Source organism: Ambystoma mexicanum, chromosome 1p (assembly GCF_040938575.1).
Source record: "Ambystoma mexicanum isolate Mex_15411 chromosome 1p, UKY_AmexF1_1, whole genome shotgun sequence".
NCBI lineage: Eukaryota > Metazoa > Chordata > Amphibia > Caudata > Ambystomatidae > Ambystoma > Ambystoma mexicanum.
Window position 1 is genome coordinate 842,788,381 of NC_090921.1, and position 12,338 is coordinate 842,800,718.

The 12,338-nt window shown below is 52.1% G+C and overlaps 1 protein-coding gene across 1 annotated transcript in view; it reads right to left on the bottom strand.

Moving 5' to 3' along the window:
• The window catches only part of CENPN (centromere protein N), a 270,163-nt gene that overhangs the window by 195,270 nt on the left and 62,555 nt on the right, over positions 1–12,338 (bottom strand). The window contains exon 6 of the mRNA XM_069652847.1: positions 9,260–9,430. Within this exon, the coding sequence (XP_069508948.1) occupies positions 9,260–9,430 (171 nt within the window). The remainder of the gene's footprint in view (positions 1–9,259; positions 9,431–12,338) is intronic.

The following is a 12,338-nucleotide window of genomic DNA, read 5'->3' on the forward strand; positions in this document are numbered from 1 at the left end:
TGAGCTGTAAGGATGTTACACAGCGGTCTACAATCACAGGTGTTCAAATGAACTTACACGCAAGGTTTCTTTGATAAATACTTATTAATTTATCTGTCAGTTATGAAACATTCAATAGAAGGAGGCAATTATATAATACACACAAATGCACTTCAATACTATTTCAGAATACTTTTCAAGAGCAGTACAATCAAAGATTATTAGAACATGAAAGGTTACAATTATTCTTAGACAGTGCAAATATTTTGAGTTCACCAGAAGAGTCAATTTAATTCAATAGGGTAGGCCAAAGTCAATTGGCTAAAGTCTTGGATAGGATAAAGCAGTTCTGGTAGTTAAACGGAAAAGTCTCTGCAAAAGTTCTTAGGAATAGTTTGTAGCAAGAAGATTCATATGTTGGGTCACAATCTGATTAGGCCTTTGAGTTGGGAAAGTTTCAAGCACTTTCACTGCGAGAGGCAAGTACTCAGTCTGGTTTTACAGTACCTTACAAGTGAAGTAAAAAAGAGGCACCTGATGACTCCGTTTCTGGCAGTTCCTGCCGATCTCGCTCTTCCTGAGCCTCAGTCGAGGGGACAAGACAGAGGACGTTGCGGGGACTCCTGCACTGCACTTTAACAGTCAAAAAGCTTGGCAAAACTTCGAATCCGGTGGCTGTAAGTAGAGCACACAAACTGGTGTCTCCCTCCCTGGTTCTACGGTTTCCTGCAGCAACTCTGAGGAAATTCAACCAGCTCTGAGGCGAGTATCCAGGTGGCTTACTGTCGAGTTTATTGGTCCCACCAACTCAAAAGGGAGAAGTCGTCCTTGCAGGGGGCTTCTCTGTCTATTAGAAAATGGAAGGAAGGCACTGCAGCAGGGCTTCACCGGGCAAACCAACAGTCCAGGAGTTACAGCAGGCGTCCTCTTCAAGATCTTCTTCGGTTTCTTCGTCCAGTGGTCGACTGCCTTCCAAGCCAAGCTACTCGCCTTTTATTCAGTTCTCTCCCATTCATTCCAGCCTAGCTGCCACTCACACAGCAGGGTGGCTGTCCTTGCCGGACACATCAGCCAGCCAATCATGCCAGAGTGCATTTGGGTCTCCTAGGAGACTAAGCACAGGGAGTTTCGGACACCTCCCTCACTTCCTGCCCACCCCAGACACTCGGGCGCCAGAGGCAGTCTTCACTCCTGAAGCCCGCCAAAGGCGAATGAACAAAAGGGACCAAACCCAATTTGGCGCACAGAGACAAGCTCTAGAAGGACCTTTCCACAAAGAAATGGCAAAAAAAAGACCAGGACTTATTCAACCAAAGGGGGCTCCTACGCTATCTTGAAAAACATGGCTCCCGTGATTTAACGCTACCGGAGCTACGAATAGTTCACGGTCAGGAAAAGGAACAAGTTAATTACCTGTAACTGTTGTTCTCCAGCATGGGTCTTGCATGGATTCACATGCTCATTAATATTCTCTGTCAGGCTGGGAATCCTCGGTAAAGAAAAAAAAACAGTTTCAGTTTTGTTTCTGAACTGTCTTTCTACTAATAACCAATCACTGGTCTCTGGGTCATACTTCCCCCAGCCAATGACTACCCTCTACCCAAGCCCCTCCTTTGGCAGCCATCTTCAGATTTGGTAGCACATAAAGTGGCAGTAGGACCAAGAGAAAAACCGCAGAGGGGTTGGAGGGAGGGTTCGCATGTGAATCCATGCCAGACCCATGCTGGAGAACAACAGTTACAGGTAAGTAACTTGTTCCTTCTCCAGCATGGGGTCTGGCATGGATTCACATGCTCCTAAATACAAGAATACATAGCAGTACACACATGCACAACCACGGGAGGTGGCAAGGCTCAACATTAAGAATTTTAACAACTCAACATTAAGCATCTCTTATCTCCTCACCAGGCTCACCTTCAAGCGAACAGGTTGCGCAGCACTGCCTGGCCGACTTGGGACTCCTCCCTGGAATCCCGGTCGACAGTAGAATTTCGTCAAGGTGTGAGTCGACCTCCACGTAGCAGCCCTGCAGACGTCCAGCAGGGGCACACGAGACAGGAACGCCGTAGTAGCAGTGATCGCTCTGGTCGAATGGGCTCGGACGGCCGGGCAACGGTCGGTTTGCCAACCGGTGACGGTGCATGATGCAGCCGGAGAGCCATCTGGAAATGGAAGCCTTTGAGAGGGCCTTCCCTTGGTTCACAGGGCCAAAGTTCAGAAACAGCTGTGATGTCTTCTGAAAACTCTTTGTGCGGTCCACGTAGAACTTCAGCGTTCTAGCCACGTCCAGCGAGTGCAGAGTCCTCTCAGCCGGTGACGAAGGCGACGGGAAGAAAACAGGTAACACCAAGGGCTCGTTGAGATGGAAGTCCAACGGCACCCTGGGCATGAAGGAGTGGTGCGGCCTCAGCACTACCCGCGTCTCGTGGAATGTCAGATATGGAGGCTTACAGGAGAGGGCCTGGATCTCTCCCACTCGTCGTGCGGAGGTGATGGCCACAAGAAACGCCGTCTTCCACGATAGGAACTTCAGCGGTGCCGCATGCAAAGGCTGGAATGGAGGGCCCATGAGCCTAGTCAGCACCACATTGAGCTCCCACGCCGAGGCCGGAGCCTTCACTGGCAGGAACGAGAGGAACAGTCATTTCATGAACTCCTTCACTAGGCGGTGAGACCACAGCGACGACCGCCCTGGAGTTCTGGTGTAGCGGGAGATAGCCGCCAGATGGATTTTGATGGAGGCATGAGCCAGCCCTGCATTGGCCAGCGAAAGCAAGTACGGCAGCACTTGAGGGGTCGTAATCCGTAGAGGGTTTCTGTGCATGGCACCAGACACAGAACCTCTTCCATTTATGTCCACAGCACTTAAGAGTCGAGGACGCCCTGGCCTTTGCAAGTACCTCCTTGCAGTCCGCCGGGATATCGCAGCCTCCAAACTCTAGTACTGCAGGAGCCAGGCATGCAAGTTCAGCGATCCTAGGTCGTGATGTAGGATAGCGCCGCCTTCCCTGGCGAGAAGATCTGCGTCCGTCGGCTGTTTGATTGCAGGGGAGGGGGGGACGCTGACATGTCCAGAAGGTCCAGGAACCAGATCTGCCTCTGCCACGCCAGTGCGACGAGGATCATCCTGCACCGGGACCGTCTGAGTTGACTGATGAGTCGCAGAAGCAACGGCAACGGTGGGAACGCATAAAGGAACAGGCCGTCCCAGGGGAAGGAGAATGCATCGCCCATGCTCCCCGGCTGGGGAAACCTGCTGGCAATCCTCCGGCACTTGGTGTTCGTCGCAGTCGCAAACTGATTGATCTGGGGATTGCCCCATGGTCGGAATAGGAGATCCTGCCGAAGCTCCCACTCGAGGCAAGAGCGCAGCTCCTGGCTGAGTGAGTCAGCGACGGTGTTCTTTACTCCTGCCAGATGAAAGGGTACCAGGAACATCCCCTGGGCAATGGCCCAGTGCCACAGATCCTGCACTTCCTTGGATAGGGCTGGGGATCTGGTGCCCCCCTGCTTCAGGATATAGAACATTGTGGTGGTGTGGTCAGTGAAGACCAGTACCACTTTGCCCTTGAGGGACGGAAGGAAAGACCCGAGGGCCCAGAACACGTCCCGGAGCTCCAGGACGTTTATGTGCAGTGACCTCTCCTCCGGTAGCCAAAGGCCACTTGTGTGGAGATCTCCAGTGTGCGCTCCCCATCCCTTCAGGGAGGCGTCAGTCGTCACCGTTTCCTGATGCGCTGGGGTATGGAAGTCCATGCCTGCCGCGAGATGCGCGCGGGTGCCCCACCACCGGATCACTTGACAGAAAGTCTCGTTGAGGGAGATCTCGTCTTCGAAGCTTCCCGCCACTTGCATCCAATGGGCGACGAGGAACACCTGCAATGGCCGCAATTGCAACCTGCACAGACGCACGAGGTAGATGCATGACATCATGCCGAGCAGGGACTTGATGGACCTCACCCTGGCCACTTCCATGGTCAACAGCCCTTGGTACCTTGCCCAAGATGGCCTTCGTGCTCTCCTCCGACGGTGAAGCCAACCGCGCCAATGTGTCGAGTCTGGCTCCCAGGAACAGGGCGTCCTGTGACGGTACCAAACAAGACTTTGCAAAGTTGATCGAGAACCCCAGTTCCGTGAGCAGGTGGATGGTCTTTGCTGTGTGGTCGACGGAGAGTTCTCTTGTCTTTGCTCGGATGAGCCAATTGTCCAGATAGGGGTATACGTGGATCCACTGCAGGTGTAGCGTGCCACCACCGGTGCCAGGCACTTGGTAAAGACCCTTGGCGCTGACTTCAACCCAAAGGGCAGTGCCTTGAACTGGTAGTGCCGCCCTTGGACCACTAATCTAAGAAACTTTCAATGTCCGTTGTGTATGGGGATGTGGAAGTAGACATCCTCCAAGTCCAGCGACGACAGGAAGTCGCCTTCCTCCAGTTGTCCCAGCACATGCTGAAGGGTGACCAGCCGGAACTTCTGGGATTTGATGTATTTGTTGAGGCAGCAAAGGTCTAGGATGGGCCGCCAGCCGCCGTTGTTCTTGCGGACGAGGAAGCACGGCGAGTATACTCGGAGCCCCGGAGCCTCTTTGGGACGAGTTCTATCGCACCCTTTCTCAGCATTGCTCATACCTCCAGAAGCAGCTGTGGAATGTGGTTTTCTTTCCTGGCCACAGGTGGGAAACGGGGGCACTTCCTCTGGAACTCCAGAGTGGGCCAGGGCATCCAGCACACAACCGTCGGGGGAGATGGACTCCCACATGCTGACGAAGTTCACCAGCCGGCCTCCCACCGGGGTGCTCAGGTGGGGCCCCGATGTCACGGCCGGTTCAGTCCTGTTTGCTGACGAAGTTCACCAGCCGGCCTCCCACCGGGGTGCTCAGGTGGGGGCCCGATGTCACAGCCAGTTCAGTCCTGTTTCGTCGAGGCCTTGCCACCCATGGCTCCTTGGCGATGACGACGATTTCCACCAGCCTTGCTGCAGCCTCTGTAGGCTTCTTGCGACGAAGAGCGGGCCGCCTGATGGTACGACGAAGAACTGCCGCTGAATCCTTTGGAGGCACCTTGAGATTTGCCTCTGGAGGTCCGAAAGGACGGTCGTCGCTGATGGAGTGCCCAAGGCACGGGCCGTCTCGGTGTCCGCCTTGATGGCCTGCAGTGACTCGTCCACTGCCTTGCGGAACAGGTTGTTTCCGTCGAAGGGCATGTCCAGTACCCTGGTCTGCACGTCCTGACAGAAATCGGTGGCCCAGAGCCAAACGCGCCGGCGAAGGCCAACACTGTTGCCCATCTGACGAAATCCAGTGTCGCCGATATCTGTGGCTACCGTGAAGGTGTGATCCGAAGCCACCTCGCCCTCTTGAAGGATTTCAAGAGCTTCCGCCCTCTTGTCATCTGGGAGGAAGTTCAGGAGGGGAGCAATCTTGAACTACAGCTCCCTATCATAGCGGGCCACGATCGCAAGGGCGTTGGCCGCCTTGATGGTCATCGCTGCCGACGAGATGACCCGACGTCCCATGGCATCTAGCTTCTTCCCCTCACCGTCCGGTGGGGAAAAGGAAGATGATGGCGTCGCCCCTGCCGCTTTCTTCTTGGCTGCCGCAGAGACCACTGAATCCGGGGTCGGTTGCGCCCTGAGGCACATAGGAGCGGAGTTCGGGACACACGGTACTTCTCAATCCCTCTTTCTTCTGCTCCTCGGGGCACAGCTGGAAAAGCTCAGAGGCCCTGGTGATCACGGCGTGAAAGAAGCCAATTTCGTCGGGAGGGAACGCCCGGGGAGGAGGCAACAGGAGATCCATTCCATCGTCGCCACGGTCTTCCGTCCCAGTCGTCGTCTACATCCCAGTCTCATCTTTCGGCAGAGGGGATGGAGGTGAAGGATGAAAGGGTGGGGGGAGGATGGATTCGCCTCTGCTTGTTTGGAGGACTCCCCGGAGGTCCAGGCGCCACTGGATCGTCTGGAGGCAAGGGCAACCTCGTCCTTATCTCTAAGCACAGGGTCTGCAAAGCCAGCAAGATGTCGTCCGACCGGTCCTGCGGCGGAGGCATCGTTTGCGAAGGGAGCGTCGGCAGGGGCGTGGTGTCCTCCGGTTCCTCCTCAGCCCGCCGCTCCTCGTCGGCTCCCCCATTGCTCTCCATGTCTGCCTCGTCGGGATCCTCCCGTAGGTCCTGATCTCTTTGAACCTCTTGTCCAGGACTGCCTTGATGCCAGACAGCTCATCCTCGGAGGAGGTATCTGAGTCCGTTAGGACTACCGCGCCCCCCCTCTCCAAGTCTAGAAAGGCACCAACAAGCCAGAACCAAGAAGATCCGTTGCTGGGCGTCCATCTGCACGAGAGCTGCTGCCAGATTCTCTGAAGTCTCTTCCGTTGCCAAGACAGAGAAACCTGTGACCAGGTCTGCGGTCGCCTCCCCACTGGAACTGTCCTGCAGCAACAACCTTTATTACTTGCAATTCTCTGTGAGGAAACCGGAACTCTGCCCTGTATTGCGTGCAGATGCTGCACTTGTATCTCAGCTAGGTATTCGATGGTGACCTGGTGGTACTCCATGGCATCCAACCAACCTCACCAGGTGGCAATTCAGTGAGTGTTATTGCACTGCATGTGGACTAAGGAGAGGGCCAGGGCTGAAGCAGGGGGACCTGAAGCTTGCGTCTTTGCCAGATGTCCAACGGCCATCACTCCCAGTATCCGGCTCAACCTGGTGATGGGAAAGGCATTCTACCTCAGGTGTCAGGCTGGGTGGCGGGGGGAGGTAGAGGTCTGATGGGTTGGTACAGGTGTTCCGTCATGTGTGACACCAACCTCAGGGATGGCCACAGGGCCCGGCTGTGGTGTGGCAGTCGCAGCTGCTGAGGGTGCTGCACCTGCAGCTACAAGTGGAGTGCTGGTGGAGGGGCCACTGGGCACACTTGTGGGGACTGTAGCTGTTGCGCCACTTGGCACAGTGGACATGCTGCTGTGGCCCTGGTGCCGAAATACGGCTCTTCCGCCGGTTCTTTGCATGGCTGGCCTGTGCAGGGGTGTAGGTTTGACACTGCTACCAGTGGAGGTCTTCTGGGAAGTAGAGGGCCCTGCTTCATCAGCCCAAGTTGACTGGGAGCCGGTTGGGTGGATAAGGACATGCTCTCAGTCACCACACATACTAGTACGTGGGCTAACGAGACACTTCCGCAACATGATCATCCTACACACATTTTGTCTGTTGGGTATGGTGGTTTGTAAGCCAATGAGTACAGCGCATACAAGGTGGGAGTAGTGTCTGCTGAGGGTGTACTTGTCACATGCAAGGGCACTTTGCCTGTTGCTAAATTGACTTTCACAGTACACATGGGTGTTACTTGTGGCTCAATGGCTTCATTGGTACATTTCCTCGGTGGTGCATGCGTATTTCAACAGCACCCACCTTCCCTTGCCAATGCATGTAGTCACAGTGCCTTTGTACAGATTGCCATGTAGTTGATTGCTCCCCTTACCACTGGGCACATCTACGTTGGGGACACATGCTTTTACACAGTGCATTCTCATGGGAGAGGGAACTTATAAACTTATGAGCATCTCCTTGGCTGCTTGTTCCCACTTCAGCACTGCGGAGGCCCTCTATCCCTTCCATGTGGAGAATGATGCTGGCCTTTTCCTACCATGTGGTCAGGACGAGCGATTCGAAGGCGTCGACTGCTGTGGCGCAAGTCTCATGCCTGTGGTCGTCAGTGAGGGAGAGGAACCTGGCCTTGAGGTTGTTCCATCTTTTGCAGGAGTCCCGGATGCTGCATCAGATGGATGCCTTTGTTTGGTCTGAGGTCCTCTGCTGTCTTACAGTTCATCTGCATGTGCTCCCACCTCATCCTCTCCAGGACCTGCAGTTTTCCCCTCACAAAAGGTCTGCTTCACAGCCTCATCTCCACCAACCTTACCTGACAGATTTTAGGAGACCACCCTAGTTCTGGTGCACAGGGAGCTCGAACAGTTTAGCTAAAACCCAATCAGGGTAGCGTGGAGTGCAGTCACAGCTCAGTGTGAGCGTGGACAGGGGCCCTCAATGTTTCCACACAACAATTTAGCTTCAACAGTCATTCATTTAGGCCTTTAGAACACACTGGAAAATGAAACTAGCAGGTAGTATTATCACACAACACTCTAGAATACAACTATATACACCATTAGGTTAATTTAATATACATCATAAGATAAGCAGGTAAGTAATGTAGATGCAGTAAATTATGGGAACCATTCACAAGACAATATCCCTTTCTTCATAGGTCCAGCGCTAAGATGTATGGGTCCCAGTGCCCAAAGGTCACAGGCTCCAATACAATGTTGATTACAGGCATGAGTTTACTTAAAAAGGATGCAATGGCCTTGTGGTGGTGATTAGGTCCAAACTATTTAAAAGTTCAATAACAATTTACCAGAAGACAGGTGAGGTTCTCCTCTCTTCCAGAACCAAGGCTAACCCAGGGACAGGATACCCACCCAGGTTTGACAACCAAAAAGGTGAGCGAGGGAGCGATAGGAGACAAAGGGACTCTTTTCCAATGTTAACCTATACAGCACCAGGAGGAGGGGCAGGCACAGTTATGTTTACCCCCCCCCCCCCAAGCAACCCCCCACTCACATTCACAGGGTTAAATCACAATTGCTGCCAACATTTTCACAGGGTTGAATCCCTTCTGAAGAATGTTGGCGACACGAATGCGCTAGGAGGAGAACAGCAGTGCAAGAAGGGAATCAAACCTGTGAACATTTTGGCAGCAATTGGGATTTAACCCTGTGAATGTACTGGACACTTGGGGTTTAACCCAGTAACTTTTTTTCAGGTAATATATTGGCTAGGAACTGGAGTGCACGCCTCGCCCCTTCTTGTTTTTTAATGTATTTTGTGGCGAGCCGGGCCCCAGAGGCTGCAGCACCGGGTTATTAAGCCCTACATTGGAGAGCCATAATTATGGTTTTCACCCCTCCCCCTATCAAGGGTAAGATGTGCGTTTTTGGGGGGGGGGGGGGGGGGGAAGAGTCTTTTCCTGGTCACCTGAATTGTTAAAATAGTTTCACTACAGCTACCACAATTCCTAGAGACTGCAACAGCAGTTATATTGGATTCACCTGAACAGAAAGGCAACTCAGCCTCCCTGAAGAGTGTTGGCGACACGAAAGCGCTAGGAGGAGAACAGCAGTGCAAGAAGGGAATCAACCCTGTGAACATTTTGGCAGCAATTGGGACTTAACCCTATGAATGTACATAATGCACATTAAAGAAAATACAATAACTACCCTACATACCTGACAAAGTTGTGGCCTCCAACTGCTCCGTAAACCACTAACAAACAGATAGGGAGTTTGTGAGTGATAGACAACAAAAGTGGGGCTGTACTGGTTGGGGCTTCTGAAGTGTGTCCCCCAAGCAATTCGAATCCATAGTGCATCATCAAACTGTTTGAAGTGGACCGTCACCTAAAACAAAACCAGTTTATAACAAGTTAAATCATAAGGTACTGGCTTTTAGAACCAGTGGCTTTGAGATAAAAAATGCAAAAGAAATCACTATTTAGATTGCGATCAGGTTTAGATCATACAACACGTACATTTCACGTTTAAATTGAGGATGGAGAAATAGCATCTGTTCTAATGGATCCACACAATGTAACTAGCTTCTATGACTATCAAGCATGGTTTGCTTTTGATTAATATTGCAGCATTCAAATGTTTGCGTATTCTCCCACTCCTCCGGATCGATGTCCTTTCCATTGATGCCAAGACTGCTGGTGGTTTTCCACCAGTCGTTGTCTAAAATGTTCAAACTGTTCACAAAACTGAGGCAAACCTCCATTAGCTGGATTTTTTCCCTTTCTAGTCCCCCATGCCAGATATTCAATATGTCACCTCCTTTTTCTAAACATATGACATGCATTACTTACCGTAAGAGCATTTCTGATTGTATCTGCTTAGATTCACATGTGGTGCTTTGACCACCGCTAACAGCTCCAACAGGTTTATGTGGTTGGACAATACTGCTGGGGACCAAACGCTGTGCGCCGTCTGTTGAAGGTGGTGAGCCCCCACCCCGAGAGATGCGTCCGTCGTGAGAGTGGCTTCTACTGCGGGGGTGGTGAAAGTCTCCCCCCCTCGCCCTTCAAAAGGTTTTCTCGCCCTTCAAAAGGTTTTCCCTCGACCACCACTGCGATGAAGAACGAGGGCTGCCAAGACAACCACTAGATCGTCCCATTGTCCGCTGGCCTGACACCACTGGCTGTTGAGCCACTCTTGCATGGGGCGCATGCGCAAACGTGCATGAAGAACCAAATAAATGCAGGATGCCATCATTCCTAAAAGTCGCACAGCCTTGTGTACCGTCACCTCTGGACTGGCTACATATTGAGGGATCTGAAATAGCATATTTTGGACCCTCTCGTTGGAGGGGAAGACGAGACAGTCTTCTGTTCGAATCAGGGAACCCAGAAACTACTCAGCTTGGCTGGATTTCTTCTTGTTTATGGAGAATCCTAGACGGAATAAGAGGTCTATCGTTTTTTGAGTGTTCGACAGGCATGTTCCATAGGAATCCCCTGTTATGAGCCAGTCGTCGAGGTAAGGGTAAACTGGGATGGATTGCCTGTGCAGGTGTGCTGCTGCCACCGCTACTACCTTTGTAAACACACTTGGGGCTGAGGCAATGCCGAAGGGAAGGACCTTGAATTGGTAATGTTTGTCCTCTACCATGAACCTTAGATATTCCCTGTGTGCAGGCAACATTGAAATGTGAAGGTATGCATCTTGCATGTCCAATGATGCCATATAATCCCCCCTGCGTCAGCAGAGAAATTACCTCTTGCAACGTTAGCATACGAAACTTTTGAGTTTTGACAAATTTGTTCGCTGGGCGCAAGTCTAGCACAGGGAGCACGGTGAGATCCTTTTTGGGTACAAGGAAGTACACTGAATAAATACCCTTGTTTACCTGTAGAACAGGGACAACTTCGATAGTGCCCTTTTCCTGCAGGATCTCGACCTCTAGCAGCAGGATCCTCAGGTGTTCTGGTGTTAGGCGTTTTAATCTCGGAGGTCTGAATCGAGGTGGTTGGTTTAACTTGTTACAGTAACCATGGGCGACGGTCTTGAGCACCCACTGGTGTGTTGCAATACCCTCCTATGCGTGCAGGAATTATGTTAGAGAGCCCCCAACCGAGGAGGCATGGGAGGGGACCCGATCTGGAGCCTCTGGGGTGGAATTACGACCCCTCCTTTCCCACGGCATCGTTCTCTGGGCTGATACAGAGTAGCGGAGGCAGATCCCTGCCCTGAGGACCAACTGTTCCCAGAACTATATTGGTTGTGAGGGGAGCGAAAATAGGACTGCCCACGAAAGGAGCGGCGAGAACTCCCCTCTGTTGAAAGGGCCTTTGAGCGATTTGAAAGTCTTTAAAAGTCTAGTTTTTCCTTTTTTGCAGTTTCCAGCGCCTCATCAACAGCCTTGCCAAACAGGATGTAGTCTTTCGCCGGCTTGTTGATTAATGACGCCCGAGTCTCTGGTTTGTACCCAGAGTTTTTTTAACCAGGCATGACGTTTTAACAGGCTACCCTGGGCTAAAGTCCTTCCCGCTGTATCTGCAGCGTCCAAAGTGTTCTTGAGAATGTTATGGTTCACCTGCTTACCTTCAAATAGAATTGTAAGCAGGCGAGCATGCAATGGTTCGGAGACCTCCTGTAGGCTCTCCTGCAGGAGGTTCCATTGAACATCTGAATAGCTGGCCAACAGCAAGGCGTTGTTGGCTATGCGGGTGCAATATCCTGCCGCAGTGGTGATTCTCTTTCCCAGAGAGTACAATTTCTTACATTCTTTGTCTGGCGGTGCCACGCCTGTGGACAAGGGAACACCTGCCCTCTTCCTTGTTGTCGTGACCACCAGAGAATCCAGGATGGCATGCCCCTTGATATGAAGGGGGTCAGTAGGGTAGGGGTGAAAGAGTTTCCACCCTCGGGTTAACAGCCCTGGTCTGTGAAGGCGTTAATATTGAAGGGGAAATGGGCCTCTTAATTTAATAGAATTATGAAAGAGGATAGCTGGCTGGCAGGAGGCTTTTCCTTTAAAATATCCTCCACAAAATCTGAATCTACCACCGCCACCTGCATGGCGATTTGGTAGTGTTCTGCTGCCTTTCTTTGGATGGTGTTAAACGCCATCTGGTCATCTATAGGTGATGCCTTCCGCAGAGGTGGGGAGGAGGGGGGATCCATACATATGGTGTCAGGGTCCAGGGTATGGGACAGCCTAGGTGGGTTATCTACCGGCTGTTCATCATCCCATCCCTGGGGCCGATCAGAGGGATCATCATCCTGTAAATAAGTGTCAATAGGACCTACT